This window comes from Alligator mississippiensis, chromosome 6 (genome assembly GCF_030867095.1).
Source record: "Alligator mississippiensis isolate rAllMis1 chromosome 6, rAllMis1, whole genome shotgun sequence".
Classification (NCBI taxonomy): Eukaryota; Metazoa; Chordata; order Crocodylia; family Alligatoridae; genus Alligator; species Alligator mississippiensis.
The window spans coordinates 38,943,468-38,966,041 of NC_081829.1; the positions used below are offsets into that span (position 1 = coordinate 38,943,468).

Below are 22,574 nucleotides of genomic sequence, written 5' to 3' on the forward strand. Positions count from 1 at the left end.
GTATAACCTACATCAGTCAAACCTGAGTGTTCTCACAATCAAGTGAGACACTATTATATAATTCAGAAAGACAGATTTTATGGAAAATCTTTGGTGCACACTATGATCCTATAACACAGGAGTGGTGCATAAGAACAAGTACTGACTTATATCAATTCTACAGAGACCCCACTCTGACACAGGAAATCAGAACACAATGACTACAATGAAATGAAAGAGATCCAGACACTAAAGAAAGTTCTTCTTGGCATACTGGGGAGAAGAAGTCCACCTGCAAGACCAAGACAAAGATGGCTACAAACTAAAGATGGATGACTGAAGGATGAAGGCACACAACAGATGGGAATGGATGAAGATAGTGGACACAGCCAAAGGCCTCTAGGTTCTGTAGTGCTATTAGTGCTACTACTCTGAACATTTAAGGAGAGTAGAACTGAATTAATCACCAAAATGTAACCTTCCAGCACATGATAATGAATCTGCAGACAGAGGATTGTAAAAATGGAGAATGGGGAAACAGTTGGGACCAGAGGGATTGGAACTGTGATGCTGAGGCAGAGTCCTAACAGGTTTTTCTGGGACAAACCAAATTTTTGGATCTGAGAGTGCCTTATCTGAGAGATGTCAAACTCACCTCTGCTCCTAGGTGGTAGAGTGGGCAGCAGTGGGGTGTATAGTAGGGCGGTGCGAAGCTTCAGTCCTTAAATCAATTCAGCAGAGATTTGGCCCAATTCAGTGGCTGAATCTCCAAATCCAAATTGAATCAGAAGACCCTTTAATCTCTCTGAATTGAATTGGAACCCTCCGAATCAATTCAGAGAGATTCGGAAAGATTCAGTGATTTGGACATAGACACAGATTTAAATGTTCTATCTACATACCTCAAGGTACCAGGCAGCTTGTGAATGCTGAGATGATGGGGCAGATGGAGCATCCTACAGGAGCTCAAGGAGCTCCCCAGCATACTTGGCAGCAGACCTAGAAGTGGACCAGAAGCACTTCTGGTACACTTCCAATCCACTGGGGAGCATGCTGGGGACCCCCTCTGTGCCCCCCTGGCTCAGCAGCTGGTGTCTCCTGGGTCTGGGGGGGCACCTGGGGTCCCCCTGTGGATGATTGCTGAGCTGGAGGGGCCCCCAGTGCACTCCCTGGTGGACCTGAATGTGGACCAGAAGTACTTCTGGTCCACTTCCGGGTTTGCCACTGAGCACATCCCCCCACTCCCTGCCATGCTCCTGTGAGATGTTCCATCCACCCCAGTATCACAGCATTCATGAGCTATGGCTGGTACCTGAAGGTATATAGGAAAAACATTTAAAGCTGTGTCTGAGACTGAGTTGCTGATTCTCCAAATCAGCATAGTTTCATAGTTGGTAGGGTTAGAAGGGACCTAAACAGATCATCAAGTCCAACCCCCTGCCATGGGCAGGAAAAGATTCTGGGGTCAAACAACCCTGGCTAGGTGGTTGTCTAGTCTCCTTTTGAAGACCCCCAGGGTAGGAGTGAGCACCACTTCCCTTGGAAGTTGGTTCCAGCTCCTAACTGCCCTGACTGTGAAGTAGTGCCTCCTAATGTCTAGCCTGAATCTACTCTCAGTCAACTTATGGACGTTGTTCCTTGTTACTCCTGGTAGTGCTCAGGGGAACAGGGACTCTCCTATTGCCTGCTAGTCCCCCTTGGCAAGTTTATAGGCAGCCACCAGATCTCCTCTCAGCCTTCTTTTGTGGAGGCTGAACAGGTTCAGGTCCTGTAGCCTCTCCTCATCAAATCTTCAGATTCAGATTCAGCTGAATCAAATCAGGGACAGTGATCCAAATCAACAAATCAAATCACTGTCCCCAATTTGGGCCAAATCTGAATCCAAATTGAATATGGCCCATTGTGTACACCCCTAGTATATAGCCCTGGCAGCAGGGTGTTGTGGTGGCAGGTTGAGCAGTAGCACAGGGGTTAACACAGCTGTCTCTCCATGACTGGAAATTCAGCAATAGGCTTTACACCCAACTTCCTGGGTCATCTGGATGCCACATGCACTGGGTGTAATGGTTTGTTTGACATGCCAGCCTTATCTAGTTTAGCATTTTCTGTGAATAAATCTAATTGTGTTGAAACATCAACCTGCTTATTTGTCTATGTTAGGGTTGGCACTCCCCTGCATGGGTGCCAGAGCATGGCACGTGCAGGCATTTTGCTTGGCACCTGTTAGTCAGGACAAATGGAGTAGAGATTGGGGCTGAGCTGACATGACAAGGGTTGGGCCTCTCACAGCTCCCAAGCCATCTGCCCTGGCACACCAACATCTTACAAATTGAGGTTGTGGGTGTTTTTGGCACTCTGCCCAAATCATTGCTGACCCCTTGTCTATGTGGATCAGTATTTTGTAGGCAAAGCTCTGGTGACAGGTAGAGAAAGACTGGGAAACAGAACTTCTAAATGCCAGAAGCACACAGATGGAATGGTCTCCTTACCACACAGTCTGAAATCATCCTGCCCAGAGAAAAGCAGTTTTTACCCTATCCTCCTCCTTGAATAGCAAAAAAAGAAGAAAAAAAAAAAAAGAGAGAGAGAGAAAACAAAACGAAAAGAACCCTAACCCCCCCCCCCCAAAAAAAAAAAAAAACGGGCTAGAGAAAGTCAGCCCACAGTTTATGTTCTGACTGCTAAAAGATTCTGTCTGTTCTAATATATGAATTGCTGCACTTGGATAAAAGTGAACATGGACTGAGAGGCCTCTGAAGTTCTTGAATTTTGCATGGTGAAGACTAAAGCATGGAAATATTTTAACGTAGTCTGCTTTGGCATTTATGAGAGAAAAAAATACTTGGAAGGCAAGTACATGTCAGACATACCAATGAGAAGATATGATGCTTTTAAGTCTTTCAACAATTATTTTATAGCTTGCAGTTATCTTTAGCAAACCAGAACAGGTCTGTTTCAGATGGTAATGAAGAAGATGAGACATAGACAGAAGGAAGTACAGCATTCAAATACATCTGCATATGACTTAAATGTGTATTCTTTTCTTTAAAGACCAAACACATTTTACTTAAAATACAATAAATGCTTTTCAGTTTGCTGAATTTAATTATTTGTCAGTTGCTCCATTGCATGTTTGTACTCATTTCTGGACTTGAATTAGGTATCCAGTGAAGTATCAGGAAACATTTCATGAGCTGTTGTTTTATTAAAATGATATCTGTTCACATGCACAAAAATGTGGTTCTTTTCTAAAGATACTGTACTATATTCCTAAGTATGCAGGAGAGTTAAAGGAACTTATGGTCATGGGTAGCAAAGCCATATTGTTTTAATTACTTAAATTGAAAAGCAGTCTTTTTAAAATTAGCTGTATTGAAACATTTTGTTGATAAATGTATGGGGATATACAAAATAGTCTGAAGAAAGATCTGCTGCTAGTTTCCAAACAGAAAATTGACCATGTCGGCTGGAAGAATGATAAATGACTTCCAGAGGTCACCTACACAAATATTAGAGATTTTTAAATATATATATACAATGTGCACACAGATCTGAACTAGTAGAAGATGACAGGGGTAGTCTAGGAAAGGAAACCTGATAAGCTTGGGCATCTTCTATAATCTATATCTAGTACCTGATATAACCATTTTAACTTCAATCACTACCAAAGCAAAAAATAACACTAGAAAATATATTCTAACACTGGTGATTTTCAAAAGCTGAAAACCATATTCTAGCATGGGGGAAAAAGCTCCTCATCTTACACTTGTATACAAGAAAGCCTCATTAAATACATTGTCTATGAATTTGCTGCCAAAAGTAGCGTGTGCTCAGTAATGGAAACCAACTATGAAGCTGATTAAACGTAGCCAGCAGTGGGCACATCTACACACAGCTACAAATGCGCAGTAGCCTATCTTATTATGCATTAAAGCATTGCATAAAAAACTGTGCTGTTACATTAATGTGCAGTAAAATAGGCTACTGTGCATTAAGCATCACTAAAAAAGTGTACACTTTTGCTATTGCGCACTAGGGCAGCCTAATGCACATTAATTTGGTACTTCACATTGGAGGTACTAGGAAAAGAGCATTAATACAAATTAATAGTAAAGAATTAATGCAAATGAATAGAAAATGTGTATTAATGCAAATTAAAGCATATTAAAACTAATTAATAGATGCACCCACAGAGTATAACTACGGGCACTTTTACATGTACTGTGGGGGGAGAAGGGGGTATTGTTTTAATAACAGCCGGTCCAAGAGTTTCTCTAATTAAAGTGCCACCACATCTCCTATATCAGTGTCCCTGTGCTTGAAAATGGCAGTGGGGGCATTTGAACTAAAGCTCATTCGATAAGATTTATTTGAAGCGCCACTGCTGCCATTTTTAAGTGTAGGGTTGCTGATATATGAAACACAGGAGGCTGCTGGATCATGGCAATTCCCATGTTCCAGAAGACTTGATTAATTGAGTCTGCTCTGATGCACTGGAATTCCAGTGTGTCAGAGCAGCTTTGGTGCTCTTGTATAAGTGTCCTATAACACACATGCTCCATACTGGGCAAAAAAAATGGGAATCTACCACCAGGATAGGTTAGTGCAGCCCAACTAAATACATCAGTGTTATCAAATTTGCCCCTCACCTCCATGCACTCATGGAGAGCAGGGTGTGACAGTAAGGGTGGCAGGCAACAGGGTGAAGAAGTTGGGGGTACAGAGGGAAAGGGGGCATGTGAATACAGTGGTTGCCTTCTAACTCTGGCCTGTTTCTTTCTACATATGTAAGTTAAGTAACCTCAGAAGATATTTATTATTAATCAGTAGTTCAAGCTACATAAACACTGAATTTCAATCTATAAATCATCTTGCCAGTTGTAGTTCCCTGGGACAGTGTAGATGACAAACTCAAAACAAAGTATGCTACTTTATCACACTTCTTAACCATGTAAAATTTTTTTCCAGTGGCAAAATTTGAGGAGTTAAAAAAAGAAGGAACTTGTGAGAAATTGGGTTATCTTGAACATTCACAAAATTATTATTTGTTTTAGATTTTTTTTTCAAATTGTTGTTGTGAATTGATGAAAAAACATTTTTCCATTTTGGAAAATTTTCACTGCCCACCTCTAATGATAACATATGGACCCAAAAAGAAAGGCCAAGAGAAGGTTGGGGAAAAAGCAGAAATGAAGTGACACTTCAAAGATCACATAGCAAATCAATAATATTGCCGCAACTAGATGAGACATCCTGATTCCCAATCTAATAACTGACCATACTGGGTGCATCTATATGTATGGTTAACTGCACAGTAGACTAATTTGCTTCAATGTAAATCAGGGGTGGGCAAAATACGTCCCATGGGCCAGATCCAGCCCACTAAGCCATTCTATCCAGCCTGCGGGACCCCTCAAAAAATTTAGAAAATTAATACGTATTTATCTGTACTTGGTTCCTGTCAAAGATGACAGGAGCCAGGGGCAGTAGGACACAGGGGAAGCCCTGGTGGGCTCCTGCAACAGCTGGGACCACCCAGCCCTGCCCCCCCAGCTGGAAGCCCCAACATGGGCTTCTGGCTTGGGACCATGTGGTTCCTTGTGGCTGCACTGGTGCAGGAAACTCAGGTAAGGTGGGGGAAGGGCAAGGGTGGACCACAGATAGGGAATGAGCTGGTGCTGAGCGCGGGAGAAAATTGGCCCCTCCCCCGCCCCATGGCACGTGCAGGCACAGGCAGCCTCATGCGGACTGCAAGTGTCTGCAGCGGGGTGCGCTGGCCATGGGGTGGGGGAGGGGCTGCATTTCTCTGTGCTCAGCACCAGCTTGTAACCCACCCCTGCTGCCAGCCTGGGTCCTGTGCTGGCTCTGGGCTCACCCATCAGGGCTGTGCTGTGGCGGGAGTAGCTGTACCCCAACCCCACTTGCCTTGCTGAGCAGTGTTTGCTGCTGCTGCTCACCTGGAGCTCAAATGCTGGGCAGCACAGAGGTGGTGGTGGCAGCTGTACTGCAGCCTACCATGACATGAGCTCCGGGCAGGCAGCAGCAGCAAACAGTGCCCGGTGCGGGGACCACAGCTTCTCCCACCATGACGCAGGCCCGATGGGTGAGCCTGAACTCTCTAAATTTCCCCAGTTGCCCTTATATTAAGCCCAATAACATTTGGTATGGTTAAGACATATTTTCTAAAAGACATTTAGGAAGATATGATGGGGAATCTACCAGTTTGATTGGTAGGTTTTTTCAAAATGTTTATTAACATGTACACAGAAGTTACATGCAGTTTCCCATTTTAATGGGTTAGGTAGGAATTTTCAATTCCTCTTCCTTCAGTGTCTAAGGCTAAAAACAAACCTGACATTTAAGGCAGTCTTGATTGATCCCAGTCAAAACTTGAGACTCAAGTGTAGCACAGTCCTTTACACTGGTAGCTTGCCCCCAGAATGAATGGCAATTAATGGAAATGAGCTTTAGTTGTCCCAGGAAAAAAGTTTTAGCACATTTTCTCTTGCATACTTCACAGGTACTTAAAGTGGGACAAGATAGTCACCTTGTCTGTCTGTAGGATTTCAGGATAAAAAGGTGTGTTTTTAGCTTCAGTTTCAACATCTGTGTTGCTTTCAGGTACGGGGAGGAGAAGGGGGAATAGAAAGGTAATGTGGATTATTTAAAGAAGGGATTTTTAAAAATGCTTCTGGAAGCCCTAGTCAATTCATTTCAACCAGGAAAGATATCATGAGTAACATGTTGAGTATAAAGATGGCAACAATTAAACAAATTTCAAGACTCAGTGTGATATAGATTAATCCTCCATTGATTGTTTTTGTTGCTGGCCATTTTTATTTTAAAAATCCAGTGTGAATGATTAAAGAATGGAAAAAAATATTTAATTGGTTATCTTAAGACATCAGGGAAAGAAATCAATGAAGTGCCCGGTGTGTAAACAAAGTTTTAATGAAAGCTAAAAATATATATAAATAACTGACTAAAAAGATGGAGTAACATAAATCAGTAAGCCTGTCTTTAAAAACACTGTATACTAAGCTAACAAGAAGAAAAGAAAGCACTGATCAACATGTATAGAGAGTTTGTGACAGGGGTTAAGTTGATTAAACAAGGTCTTAAATATTAGTTTTGTTAAAGCAGAGTAACATTGCTCAGTCCATACAAATGCTTATTTAGTTCAGTAAGATGTAGTATTAAGTACAATTAACATAATAATGATTGTCATTCAGAAGTGATAGAATACCATACTGAGGCAGAAAAGGAAATAAGTAAGAAAAGATACAAGAAAGTACATGGTGAAGATTTCAGGAATATCTCATTTTTGGTAAGTAGAATTAGTACCTTGTTATTTTAAAGTGCCTAATGTGACTATGGCAGACAAGGTTCCTTGGGTGAATTTGATATCTTTTATTAGACCAACCCAAATGGTTGGAGAATAGTTATTAAGCAAGCTTTCGGGTTCAAAAACCCTTCGTCAGGCTAAGGAAGCTTCAGCAGTTGGTGTGACTATGATTCTTATACTGAAGAAAGAAAGTAGAAAAAATGGCTAAGCAAAGTGTATATTTGTTTGCTATATAAGGAAAATAATTTAGAATGTAATGAATGATTTCAGACCTCTACAGATTTCAGGAAGCATTGACTAAATTTTAGCAAACATGTTTGGTTAAAAGAAAAAAACACAGCTCAACCATCAAATAACATAACAGTTCTGGTTTCAGCCATATCTGCACCTTTAACAATATTAATTTGTGTGGGAGTACATTCTATTTTTGTTCTTGGGCAATGTCTACCAAGGTTGGAACCTACCCAAAAGAATTAGAATACAATTAACTTAAAAGAATTAAACTGAACTAGTCCCTAACATTTATAATTCAGAACTTGGAAAGTAATCCATCTGGTCATAAATATCCATTTGTTTGGATAGCAGGATTAAGCCTTTTTGTATGACAGGAGGAATGAGTAATAAAAGTTGCCTCTGAGTTCACATGCACTATGTTTATATCATAAATTAACAGTGGGCAAAGAAGGAAAATAAAATAGAGGTGCTTTGTAGTTACATTATATTATGGCTAGCAAGAGAAGGAAGCAAGAGAAGGCTTTGAATAGAGATGATAACTGTGTAAAACTTCAGGTGGTTAATAATGGACAAGGAAGAATTGAGCATAAATATTCTCATCTTCATTACTGATTTAAGCCTGGCTTTAAATATGGCATTATGCTTGGCTAATGCTTTATATTTCAGTAAACAAATGTCATATGCCAGTCTTCAATTTAAGAGTGTATTTAACATGAAACAGAATCAACTTTATATTTTCTTAATGTATGTCATTGCTTTAGTCTGATACTCTTAATCTGATGCAGTACCATTTCAGCTAACATATATAAGTGACTCGCTCTGAGATCCAGTACAAGTAATCCAAATTGATGTTAGTCTGCACTGAAGGACAGTAACCTAGAAAATAAAGCTGGTTTGTCAATGGATCTCATGTTACTTGCATCACTCTTTAGCTACCATCAATATCGTGTATATTTCCAACTTGAAATATAAAACTTCTCCAAGAGCTATTTACAAGAAACATCGATTAAAGTCTGAAACTTCTCAATACTTCTATGCACTTGAGGTGGTCAGAAATAAATTTTAAAAAATCTTTCTAAAAAACAAAATCCAAATAACCTGAACATTTATCTTTTAGGAAGAGAAATGGATGCCCCCCTGCCCCCAGCCCTGCTGCCCGCCCCCCCTCCCCCCAGCCAGGGTAGTGGGGAGCCCATCATGCAGCCCAACTGCACCAGGTAGTGATTGCCCCAGCCCCCCACTCCCTCCACAGCTCAGAGGCAGGGGAAGTCAAAGGGGCAGAGCTGGGGTATTCACTGCCAGGCTGTGTAGGGAGAAAGCCGTCCTCTCAGGGGCTTGCTCCCACATCCACTGGACAGATTCCAGTTAGGATGTTAGGTGAGGGTCTCTTTGCCCCCACCATTCCATCATGGCTAAGAGGTGGGGGGGCTAGTGAGGGGACAGGCCTGGGATGTTTGCTTCCTGGCAGGACTAGGCTGTATGGGGAAAGCCTCCAACTCATTGGCTCCCCCCGCCCTGCCCCGCCTGCTATGCAGATCCCAGCTGTGGGGGCCAAGGCTGAGGCAAGGGTCCATTCCCCTTTTTGCCCATCCTCCATACTGCAGCCAGCTTTGCTGGGAAAAGAGGCTTTGTTGCCTCATCTCTGTGATAGCCTGGGGCCACCCAACCTAGATGGATCAGAAGAGCTGGGCCACAGGTGAGCCTGCCTTGCAAGTGTGATTAGTGGGGGTCTGTAGTGCATCCTGAGATTCTGGGGGACTGTGACCTAACTTGTGTTGGGAGGGGATCTGGATCAGAAGTTCATTGACTGGTCAAGTCTGAAAACTTGAGAAATAGGAATAACTTTCATTATGAATACTTTTTGTCATTCCAAATCAAATGGCATCATTTTGTGAAAATGTTCTACAAGATGAATTTTGGAAAGGGCACTGTTAATCTACTTATATCACTTCTTTTTTTATATTTCCTGAGCCCACACAATATTATCCCTTGGCATCTAAATATTACTATACCATTTTTCTGTAGCTTTGTGCCCCTGTATTAAGGACCCTCAAAATCAATCAAGATGCTTCAAATATTGTCCATTTGAATAGTAGAAACTTAAAAAAATGAAATATTATATGTAAAGAATTATGGGAAAAGTTTGTATTAGCTTTAATTATATATTAATTGGCTTCATTTATTGGCATGTATTATCTTTTTTCTGATTTTCATACTTTTTATTTTCACTCTCTTCCTGCTTTCAAATTAACTGAAATACTATGAAGCTTGTCAAAGAAATTATTGTAAAAAATAGGTAATATCATGATAGCAGTGTCCTGTGTTTGGTAGTAGAACAGGGGCTTTGGATTCTATGCAAATCTATTGATAAGCTTTTCAGCACTGTAAATCCCACAGTGTTTCATATTGTTTGTCATCATGTCTCATGTCATCATGACATGAGAGTAAAAGATAATAACACTGGATAGTCAAAATGAAAATAATTATTTTCTGGTCGGGAAAAGAAAGAAATACTTGAAATCCACTAGCATGTGAATTTAGTAAACTTTGCTCAGGGCTGGCAATGCATTAGGCCTAATATCTTTCCTCTTCCTTCCTAGTGGTATAATCTAGAATCATCTAGGTTAAGTACAGACAGACAAAGTGGTGGAGGTAGAATAGATCTAGTCTTTGCAGGTTTCTTAAGTTGCATATGTAACCCTTCTGCCGGGCATCGGTCAGCAGCAACGAGGGCTGGGTTCAATTTTGGGGTCTAAATATATTTTACCTTGGCTTGAGCCCCCTCCTATACTACCTGGGAAACACCCAGTCACTAGGGTGTCCCACGTAAACAAAACCCCTGCCTTGCAACTAGTGTAACTACAGAAGATACACTTATTGCAGAAACAAAGGCAAAGAAAACACTAAATACAATTTAAAACACTACCAATTACAAGGCATATTTCATAGATTGCACCCACTTGGGGAGGCTTCACCCATGCCCAGGCAGTCTGAGACTTGGGTCTTACCCAAAAGGAAGTTTTGGGGCTTGTGCCCTTATACCTGCCCTTTAGCAATGGGCTAGATGGATAGACTTTATTGGAGAGTCCTTTCAGCTGCTCCTTGGGTTCTCTGGGACATGGGAAGCTCTTAGAGAAAAGGGGTCCTTTTGCATTGCAAGGGGCCCCTCATTGCTCCCTGTGATGCTGTAGGGTGATTTCCACTTCCATGTGGTGGCCTTGAGGGGTTAACTGTGCTTCCAGACAGCATGCCATACCCCTAAATTCCTCATCCCAATTCCAGCTCTGCAGGGCAGAAACTGCACAAAGAAAACTTCAAAGGAGAGGTCAGGCCTACCTTAGTGGGCCTGAACTGGACAGCAAATCTGGCCATCCCTATACTGCACTGAGGCCTGAATATATACCTGGGGTTCAGCCATTCAGCTAGGGTGAAACACCATGGCTATAGAAACAGCAAACAAAACCCCACACCTATGGCTGCAGCCTGGACATTGGGTCTCAGCTATACCCCATGCTAAGATGATACAATTACAAGCAGAGGGGTCCAGGCCCCTGTAGCCAGTAACTGCCAGGACCCATTCCTGGGTACTTTGTTCCAGTGATTAACACCCTCATAGTGTTAACCTACCTAAGAAAAAAAAAGAAAAAGAAAAGTAAGAGGGAGGAAATAGGAGTCTCAAACTCCCAAACAAACTTCCTTTCCCTCTACCTGAGGCTTTCCCTTCAAATAGTGTTTGCTTGCCTCTCCAGGGAAAAGGGAGAGAGGCATATTCCCCCAACCTCCTGGGAGCAGGTTTTCTGGCTCCCAATGTAGCTGTGCAGCTGTCATCATCCCCAGGAAAGAAAAAGCCCTAGTGACTCATTGTTATATATCTGGTGTAACATCACCCAAAACTTGTCCAATCCAGGAGGTACACATTTCAGTCTTTATTCCAGCCAATCTGCCTGAAGAATCCTTTGCTTCCTCTGGCCAATTAAGCCAGGGGGTTTTACATATTTTGCCTATCTAAAGGCCCCAGCTTGCCATGTGCAGAGCACATGGCCAGAACAACAGGAACCATCTTGCCCATATCAAAACATACACACACACAAAAAACCAATACACAGCCCAGTGTATGTGTTGGTGTTACACATAGATTGGAACAATAATTAACAAAATTCACATTCACTCTTCAATTGGGAAAGGCAGGCAGATGTCTACATTGGTTCATGCCAAAAGACAGGGGGCACAAAAACACACCTTCCAGTCATTGCTAAGCCCAGATGCCTGGCTCAGGAGGGCCAGCATCAGGACAGGGGACTTCTTCCTCTGTCCCTCCTGTTAGTCTCTGACTCACAGGGGTCAGAGCTGAACAGCTGGCCCAGCTGCATGGGGGAGAGAATCACTCTTGCTATGGGGCTCCCTGTGGCTGGGCAGACTAGGTCTTAGGGGGAGCCTAGCCCAGGGTAGGGAAAACCCCCTGAGGTGTGGAGCTCCCCCAACATGGGCAGATGCCTGGCTTTTGGGGAGTGGGGGTAACACCAGGATCAGGACTCCTTCCCCGCTCCCTGCTGCAGATTAGAGACTCTCAGGCTGTGAGGCTAAGCTGCCAGTGCAGCCACATGGGCAGGGTGGGTTGGGGAACTACCCTTGGTGCAGGGATCTCCACAGCTGGCCAGACCCAGGCTCATGGGGAGCCTGCGGTGGGAGTGGGGAATACCCTAAGGTTCCCTAGTGCAGGAGCTGTGGGGTGGGGGCTCTTTTTCCCCACCTGCGCCCCCCCCCCCCCCTGCACTGCCTGCAGGGGAGACAGGTGTGGGCAGGATACAGGCTGGGGAGCAGAGGCCTTGCTGTCTCAGCTCTTTGACAGCCAGGGGGGTGGAGCTAACCCAGCTTGGCAGGACCAGAGGACCCCAGGCAGAGGCTAGCCTGCTCTCCCTTTGAGTGGGCGTCAGCTGGAGGCTACATAGCATCCTGGGATGCCAGGGTACTGCAAAGTAACTTGAATCAGGAGGGGATCTAAGACAGAAGTTTGATAGAGCTGCCTAACCTAAAGTGATTCAGCCTAATACTATATCCATCCAGGTGTATCTTAAACCAGATTCTGCCATTTTGAAACCAGTCTGTGTGTATTGAACTTCTGTTCCATTACAGGTTTAGGACAGTTTCCAATCACTTATACTGGTTTATGTGTAATTTTTGGGTGCCTGTAAACATGCTGGGAGGCTGATTTGATGCACTGTAATTTAAAAGCACTTTTAATTAAAACACCCCTGCCACCATTTTGAAGTGCAGGGACACTGATAAATGAGACACTGAGATACTTTAATTAAATCATCTCTAATTAAAACACCCCTCCTCCCCACAGTGCACATGTAAAAATGCTCTCTGTCCCTAGCATTAGAAGCTGGTCTGGAAACTGCTATCATGTAGAATCTGATACCACCTGAAAAGCTTGATGCCACTTAAGCCAAATATATAATATCTGTTGATCCAACATCCGTCTTTTCAATTGTCTTATAGTGTCTATTAGAGCCATTTTAAAGAAATCTCTCAAGAAGCCATGTTATTGTGAATTTTCTAGACTGATTTGTAGACCTGAGGTTTAGAGGAGTATCCAAGCCATTGAATGCTTAGCTAAGCTAAACCTCCAAAACTGCTTATATTTGTGAATCTTCAATGAAAATATGACAATTTGAAAACAAGTTTTCACAAATTCTCAATACTCATAATTCTCAATTTTACTGTCCACAGAGAGTGAAGAGGTATACCAACGGCAGGTGCTGTCTATCTCCTGTATCGTCTTTGGCATAGTCATAGTGGGCATGCTCTGTGCAGCATTCTACTTCAAAACAAAGTAAGAATATTTGTTCAGTGTGTTTTAACTTCTGTCCTATTGTATGGCCTTTCACCTCATCAGTTTCTCCACCACTGTAAAATTTGGTAATCTCGCTGAAGAAATATTCAAACAGCAGGTTTCTGTATGTCTGATTTTCTTCAGTTCATATATCCGACTCCGCGATAAATAGCTTTAAAATATAATATGTTCTCTTTTCTCCTACTAGTGAAAAAGTCCCTGTTTCCTTTGTGCTATCAGTTTCTCTTTCTTGAATTTAGTCACTTAAGCCTCCCATTATTATGATATTTATTGTCTGACTTTGACCTCAGTTACACCAATGTAAATTCAAGGCGGTAAATGTTTGGGTCTTTTTTCCTTTGGAAAATAAAAGGTTAATCATGCTGTGTCACCTTTGCACTTCACTTCATCTCCCCTAAATACTCTTTTGTTTTTGTATGATGAGAAAAAGGGAAAGAGCTACCAACACAAAGGTAGCCCCCAGAAAGTGTTTCACAGGTAACTAGGAACCAACTGTTAACAGTTTGTAAATGACTGATCTTGTTAAATAACAAAAATAACCCTGAAACAAACAGGAAACATGACAACAACATGACACAATTGTGTGTGATTTGTAAGAAAAAGGTTTTCAAGCAGCAGTATTCTCTTTCCATTTTTTTTGTTTCCCTGTCCTTTTTACTGCTCATTGTCTTTTAAGTCATTTGTGTTATTTCAGTTAGAAACACCTCAAAGCTGAAAATGGCATGTAGATAATTAGATTTCATACATGTCAGTACCACCTTATAAATAAATATCCTGTGTGTTCCCCCAACCCTCCTCCCAGTGTAGTTAGTGACTAAATTCATGCCGGATTCAATGTTAGTTGGATTTGCTTCTTTACAGTGACTGAAATTCAGAAGTTTTAGAGGCTTGTATTGGACAAGTATCCAATAGTTTAGGAGCCTAACCAAACCTCTTGTGTTTGCAAAATGGTGGAATAATCACAAAAAAACCCTCCTTTGTGATGTTTCAGCATTTCTATTTTCAGCTTCAATTAGGAAGTGCAGAGATATTATGGAAAAGAAAAGAAAAATATTATTTAGGATAAGTTATCAGAGGTTTTTTAAACCTTAATGAAAATTTTGATTTGAGTTTTGAGTGAAGGCTTTGTTTTCATATTTTTCCAAATGCATTCACCCTAATTTACTACCTTTCCTTTTGCAAAATATTTCATGAGCCAAAAGTCTTATTTTGAGATACACACACACACACACACACACATATATATATACACACACATATACATATATATATATATATATAGTATGTATGTATATATATATGTGTGTGTATATGTATACACACACATATTTCAGGGGTATGACTTAATAGAGAAGGGGCTATGAGAGAGCCTGATAGAGCCCAATCTTCAGATGATCTAGCCTCTCCCCACTTCCTTGATGAACTAAATCTGAAACCCTAGCTTCTCCTAAAGACTGGTCTTCATTAGTAGATCTATGACTCTGGAACGAGCTAAAGAGACTGTGAAATAGGAGAAGTAAACCAGAAATAGCTAGAAGATAAAAAAATTGACCTAACAAAGGTTAATTTGATTAGTGGAACTTCAAGACCATTAAATGGAGAGGCTATTGTTAATACCACTGGATTGGAAAACAATGAAAAATTAAGTCAATTCATGCCCTCAGGTCTCTGAATAATAATGCAACATCTGCTTCACTGTGAAGCAGGCATCTAAGCAGGATGCCTTCTATCCTGTGCAGAAAATCAGCTTCCCCAGTTAATACATACTCTCCTATTTTTTTTTTTTTGGGGGGGGGGGTGTCTATGTTGATTTTGGGGGGAAAAGTCTGTGTTTTGTGAGAGAAAATGCGGTAGATGCTGTGAAAAAGAACTTAAAAAGTAGAAAGAAATACTACAACCAAGGAACACAATAAGAGGAACATTATCTCTCTCTCTCTTCCAAAACTTGTTATCTATAATGTCCCTGATTATACTACTGTGGGAAGGTAGTGGTAAGTCATCACTGCAACCTATCACAGCTCATGGGGAGAGTAATATTTCATACAGTTTGCTCATAGATTTGTGAATTGCATCATGAGTCTGCTAACAATTCAGGAGAAAGGATAAAGCTGAGATCGAGACAGAACAGTTCCCTATGCCAGACCTGAGAGCTATAGCTTAGAAAATACTAGGGAGATCGTACAGTACTGTCACTAACAATGTGAATGGAGCCGAATTCATCCCCCATGCCCAGAGCAAGTTGGAATTCACTATTGAAATGAATCCTTCATACTGTTAGAGGCTTAATATGCCACACACAGGAACCAAAAGCAGCAACCAGCACACCTTCCCTGATACCCTAACTGTGGACCCATCCGACTAGTACTGCCAGACTATGTCAAAAATTAAATTTCCTAACTAGCCTTCTGCTTCCTTCTAGGAAAGCTTTGGCCATGAGACCCTCTCAGATTACTGTTCAGGATAGTTATTGAAGGTCATAAACCTTATAACCTCATAAACTTGTAGCCTCATAAACAGGTAGTAGAATAGGTCTGCCACAGCCTGAAGAAGACAGGCAGTGATAGGCATTTTGAAATGGTTGGAGGGTGGCAAGTGGAAAAGCTAGATGCTACCCAGCACATTTTGCAGTCCAGAGCAGTGTGTTATACAAATCCTTCCTCATTAGTGAGATTTGCCTATCAGTGGAAATGATATGCACCACCACCAGTACAAATTGTACAAGTTATACCACCATTATAACTAATAGGACTGTCTGAACAGTGACTTTCTGCCAGCACCTGAATTTTTAAAACTCTTTATATCCGTTCTTGCTGCATGACAGTGTACTGTTGTTAAGAGTTCACCTTACTAAATGATAACCCAGGTACCTTCCTTAGAATGTGTAGTTCCTAATCATAGAAGAGGTGCTCTAGGAAGCATTTCACATTTCTCCCTTGTCCTGCCCTGCCACACATGCAGAGCCCAAGATCCACATATAATAATTATAGATGGCATATACAAAAATGAAAATGTCTACAAAATTCAAGGAATCTCTGAAGAAGACAGTCCTGCTAAAAACAATATTTTGTTAACAAAGCAAGCCCAATTTACTTAGCTTAATTGTGGAACCTAATGTTACTGCATATTTCTCCAGTCATTTTCAATTTTCTTTTTTAATGAAAAGAACTACTTTTTAATATACCATCAAAGGAAGAATAGGATTTTTGGTTACTATATAACCTTGCAGGTATTCGTTTGGGGGTTGTTATAAAAGTGTTTTAAGAGTTTAAAACAGGGGGGCAATGGTGCAATGAGAAACTGGGCCACTGTTCTTTATGACTGATTTTTATTGACGCTGGTGATTTGAATTTGAATTTCTTGCTGAAGGACAGAAGAATAATAGCTTATTTTGTTTGCCAGCAGAACATCTGTAAAATAGAATGCATCAGACCCATTGATTATAGAAATTCAGGTTTAAAATAAATATTTTAAATGGCATGTGACTTTTAAATAATAACTTCATAAGCCAAACTTTTTCCAGCTTTTATATTTAAAGCATATACTATGCCTGGAATTTAAACTTAATAAACAAGTTGCATATACATAAAACAGGAGAGAAGAGTTAAATATTAGATCCTTTTGTTTGGCTGTCATAATTTAGGTCATGGTTTGTATTGAAATTCTATTTATAAGTAGTTTATAAAAAAGATTAATAAATCACAGTTATTTTAACAAATGTCCAGATGATAGGTATATAGTCCAACAAGTCAATAAACTATTTCCAAGCATGGCCTGTAAACTGCTAAACCTAGAGATGATCAGAAATTTTTCAGCAAGACATCTGTGTATTAGAACATTTTGAAAAAAAATAACTTCAGAGGAGTTTGTTTGAATTTTCCATTTTGATTTTATTTTTTAAGGTTTGAAATATTTGAAACACTTCATTTTGGTATTTTTTAAAAATAAAACAGTTGCAGGTTTTTTGGTTTGAAATGTCTTTGGGTTTTAATAGTTAAATACATTTATAGTGAAATGTATAAATGTGAAATATATATATATTTCAAAATTATCTAAACAAAATATTTCAATTGATCACATCCATTTTTCCCCATATCTTTACTTCATGAACATTTCTAAGACATTTTCAAGTACCCAAAAATAAAAAAAAATTGTAGGCTAGGAAAACCACTTCTTATCCAGCCCTGTTTATAAAACTTCCTTTATTGATTAGCAATATGCCTGTGCAAAACATGTGAAGAATACATGCTTGCACTAAGCTGGCTCTTAAACCTGAGTGAGATTTTTATTATTATTATTATTTTAGCTTGTGCTTAGGTGCTGTGCTGAATTATGGTTTAAAACTGCAGGTCAGTAGAAACTGAAGGGCCTGAGAATACATTTGCTTAAGTTGAAAGATAAAATGGATAGTCAGGGATTTTCATGCCTGTTCACAAACATTATTCATCTTGCTCTGTTCTATGGGTTAAACTTATGCTGATCCTTATTTTTCTGCTGTACATAGAGTGAACACAAAGCAGAATTTTATATCAGATAAATTTTATGAAATGTTCACATCTTCATTTCATATTTTACTTTCAACTCTTTTGAATCTTAAGTATTTCCTAAATATATTTGATGATATACCTAAATCCTGATTTGATTGTGGATTGGTAAGCAATGCACTTACATACTTCACACAGCCTAATGGCACAATTTTTGCTTTTCAAATTCATACAAGATCGTTTGAATTCCTGATTGGTATCTGAAATGCAGGACCATTCTAATCATAGCTCCATTTCCCAGGTATTTTTTCCCACATTCTTTAGTCTGCTTCTTTAATTCCAGTTTATTATCTAGGCCTGGCAAAATTCTGTTTTTTTAAAACAAATTTAAATTTCAACAGAAAAAGATGAAAATGTATTTCTTTATTTTAATAAATAATACATCCTATTTTTCAATCAACTCTATATTTTAAATATTCCTTTCTATACCTGGTTTTCTTCTCCCCTCTTTCCTTTCACATTGCAGTGACTTATTCTTCCTTCCATTTTCTGCTTTGATCTGTGAGGAGAGTTGTCTATCCTCCTTCCTTTCATCCAGCCTCATCCAATTTCAAAACCTACTGAAATTAGTGAAAAGAATCCCATTTATTTTATTGGGCTCTGGGTCAAGTCAGCAATGAGTAGATCAGTGATAAGACTTTTGATGTCTTTATATTGTTGATTGTTGAGACTCTTGAACTCCATTAGTCATATTGGGCTTGAATGCACAAAGTGCACCCTTAGGGCATCTTTACATGTGCTCTGGAGTTGGGGGGAGGCACTTCAGTTACAGTGGCTCCCTGCACTTCAAAAGGCTAGGAGGTGTGCTTTTTACATACTTCGAAAGGGCAGGAGGGGTGCTTTTTACACCTGACTCTGAGGCTGAATACACGTGATACTGAGGCTGCTGGAGTGTGCTACTTAGACTCGATTAATAGAGTCTGCTCCAAGGCCTGCTAATTAGCAGGTGTCGGAGAAGGGATTGGGCAGGCATGTAGGTGCCCTTAGTTCCTCTGAGAGATGCTTGCATTGTAAAGCATTTAGCACTAAAATAAAGCATTCTGGCACCTTAACTTACCTTATCACTTTCCAAAATTAGTCTCATAATCAAAGCTGTAGATCATGTAAGGGTGTCTTACCAATAGGAATTTTGTGTCCTGGAACCATCCCACGTGTATGTGGCCTTTATTAAGGACACACTTGGAATGCTGCTGCAGCTCCACAAGCTCACTTCTGTAACCAGAAAAGGAAATATAACTATTTTTATGGATGTATTTCTTAATAGTGTAAATCGTGGATGTATGAGCAGCTTCTGTGAGCAGCACACAGCAGATCACCCAGCAAGAAGGGAATGTGCAGCACAGTGGCAGATACAGCAAGCAGCACAAATCATAGCAGCAGATGGCAGGAAGCACAGCAGGAAACAGAAAGCAAAGCATCAGACCAGGCAAGGAACAGAAAGAAGAGCAGTATATTGGGCAAAGGAAGGGAACTGGAGTGGCACTAAGGGTTTAGAGCTATTAGACAGTATTAGATCAGCTGCCAGATTGACTTGGTTTTCAAATTCCTTAGAAGGGTGTAAGACTAATTTGTGTCACTCCTACCATGAAAGTTCAGCCCCACTGGTTTAATGCAGCAGCACCGGTTTAAGGTAGAGTCACGTACTATGTTGATTATCAAAACTAAATGAAGAATCACAGAATGAAAGGCCAAAAATTGTATTCATCTACCAGTTGTTGTCCAGCTGATCCATATCTGTATTCAGAAGATAAAATAAACCTTTAAAATGCATCCCATCCTTAGTGATGTACTGAAATTTAGAACTTAGAACGACAGTACAATAATGCACTAGAAACAGAAATGCAGTATTAAATGTGTCGTTGTTAACTCACCTAATGATTCTCCCATCTCTGGCACAAATCATTGGTTCACTTCCCATAACATGAATTGGTTATGAACCTATTGTTGACACTTGAGTTCATAGCCGAAGATTTTGTCTGTCCAAATAAGCAGCTTCATTATTAAAGCCTGTAAACTAAGCATCATTTCTCTAATGCTTTGCAAATATAATTCAAAGATCCTTTAGCAGTTTTTATAACAAATAGATAATAACAGTGGTATCATGTCCAAAAATCTCCACTATGAATTTAAAAAAAATGTTTTCAAGTATCCAGAGCCATTTGAGAACTGTTGTTAAATACTTAATGGATAATTCCTTACAAAAATACTACAATGCCAATATCTAGTTTAATACTGAAATAATCAGAAAAAGGAAATTATTTAAAATGAGGAGCTCTCTTCTTCCCCCCTTTAAATTTCACTAGATGATAACTGCTGCATTGAAATAGTAGATAGTGTTAGATCAGCTGCCAGATTGACTTGGTTTTCAAAACCACTAGGAGCTGTCTGTGTATAATTACCTATCATGTGTATCATCACTGAATAGCAACTGTGAGGTTGTAGCAACAGGGAAGCATGAATATGAGAATATCAGTTATTGAAATAGAGAAATCAAACAAATTCCCATCTGAATTTTATTTGTACCTGCAGAAAACAAACAAAACAAATTCAGGAACAGCTGAAAGAAACACAGAATGGGAAAACCTACAGCTTAAATGCTTCCAGTATGATGGCAAAATCAGAGACCTTGACCCAAAACAGAGTCCAGCTACAAAATGTAAGTAAACTTTCCAAATTCAGCACTCAACAGTCTAGTAAATTACAGGGTGATCTGACCTGGGTACTGCTGTTACCACCTTTAAAATGATAATAAGACATATCTTATTTGTAAAATACTTTGAAATGTAATGATGAAAAAAACTAATATTAATATTATTTCCAATATTACTTTATATCTCTTGTTGATAGGGCCAAGAAGGAACAGGAATTTCCCTTTGTTTTTGAGTGATTTTAAACTGTCCAGTATAATCTATTAAGAATAAAAATGAGCTACAAATAATCTCCATATTGCTCCAGAAGCTACAGCATGCACTATATATGCATTAGGCCTGTGCAAAGCGGCTAGTATTCACTTGGGATTCATATTCGGCTGATTCGGGGGACAGCGATTCAATTTGGTGATTCAAATCACTGTCCCTGATTCTAATTCAGAGACTTGGCTGCTGCTGAGTCTCCAAATCATACATGCCCATCCCCTACCCACTCTCCCAGCCCCGGCATGGCTACTCTGCCCGCCCTAGCTCCTGGCTCTTTGAAAAAAAAAGCACCAACTTACCGGGTGCTGCTGGGCAGAGAGGTGATCCCCACTTCCCCCGGGTGCCCCGCTGCTGTGTGGGGGACTCTGCATGACCCCCCCTACCCACCCCTGCTGTTCCAGCCCCTGCCCCCCATGGCTGCCCTGCCTATCCCAGCTCCAGCCCTTTAAGGAAAAAAAAGCAAAAAACCCTGGACACACTAGTTCCTGCCAAGCAGGGGATGATTCTTGCTACCCCACACTGCCCCACATCATGTGGGGGGCTCTTTCATGAGCCCACCAAAGCAACTGCAGGATCCGGTGATTGCGGTTTTTTTTTTTTCTTTAAGCGGCCGGAGCTGGGGTGGGTGGGGCAACCATGGGGGAGCTGGGAGAGCGGGGGGGCGGGGTCAGGGAGCTTGTGGCAGAGCCCCCCATACAGTGGGGTGCAGTGGGGGTCAGAAGGGATTGCCCCCCGCTGGGAAGCACCTAGTGAGTTGGGGCTTTTTTTTAAAGCACGGGGAGCTAGGGCTGGTGGGGCAGCCATGGAGGGGGGGAGCGGGCAGGGGTTGGGGGGGCTGGGGGAGCAGGCAGGGGATAGGACATGGTAGGGGTCCCCCCCATGGTCCCCTCCCCTCTCCTCCAGGCCCCCCTTCCCTGCCCACTACTTACCAGCTCTGAGTCTGTCTCCAGCTTCCAGCTTCATCACAGGCAGGGACTGCCCAAATCATTGAAGCTCTCTGAATCTTTTCCAAATTGATTAAGAGAGCTTCTAATTGATTTGGACCTTTTTATAGGTCCCCTGATTTGATTTGGATTTGGAGATTCGGCCACTGAATTGGGCCAAATCTCCTCCAAATCAAATTAGCACCTGAAGCTTCGCACAGCCCTAATATGCATGCACCATAATCTGGAGATTTGAAGTGTCTATAAAGTATCATAATCAGTGATTTATGAATCAAGTTACATGTAAATTAGGTGCAATCCCATAAGCATGAAGTATTTAGAAAGGGAATTGTAAACAAAATAAATATCATTGTGCCCTTCTATAAATCTATGGTGCATCCATACCTACAATACTATGTACAGCTTTGGTCTCCAAACCTTAAAAATGATATAAAAGAACTACAAAACCTACACTGAAGGGCAACAAGGATGATCAGGGCTATGGAGACACTTCCATATTAGGAGAGTCTGAATAAGCTAAAATGTTTCAGTTTAGAAAGAAGACACTTGAGGCAGGGACCTGAAAGAAGTCTAAAACTGCTAAATGATGCAAAGAAAGTAAATAGGGATTTATTATTCACCATTTCTCTCAATTCTAGAACTGAAACTACTAGGCAGTAGGTTTAAAACTAACAAGGGGAAAGAAGTTCTTTTTTACACAGCATTCAATTAATTTACAGAATTCATTGCCACAAGATCAGCTGGAGGATCATACCGAGT

The 22,574-nt window shown here is 40.8% G+C and overlaps 1 protein-coding gene across 1 annotated transcript in view; it reads left to right on the forward strand.

The window, feature by feature from the left end:
• NRG3 (neuregulin 3) overlaps positions 1-22,574 on the forward strand; it is a 1,058,867-nt gene that overhangs the window by 981,133 nt on the left and 55,160 nt on the right. The window contains exons 5-6 of the mRNA XM_019497070.2: positions 13,292-13,394; positions 20,486-20,612. Coding sequence (XP_019352615.2) covers positions 13,292-13,394; positions 20,486-20,612 — 230 coding nt within the window. The remainder of the gene's footprint in view (positions 1-13,291; positions 13,395-20,485; positions 20,613-22,574) is intronic.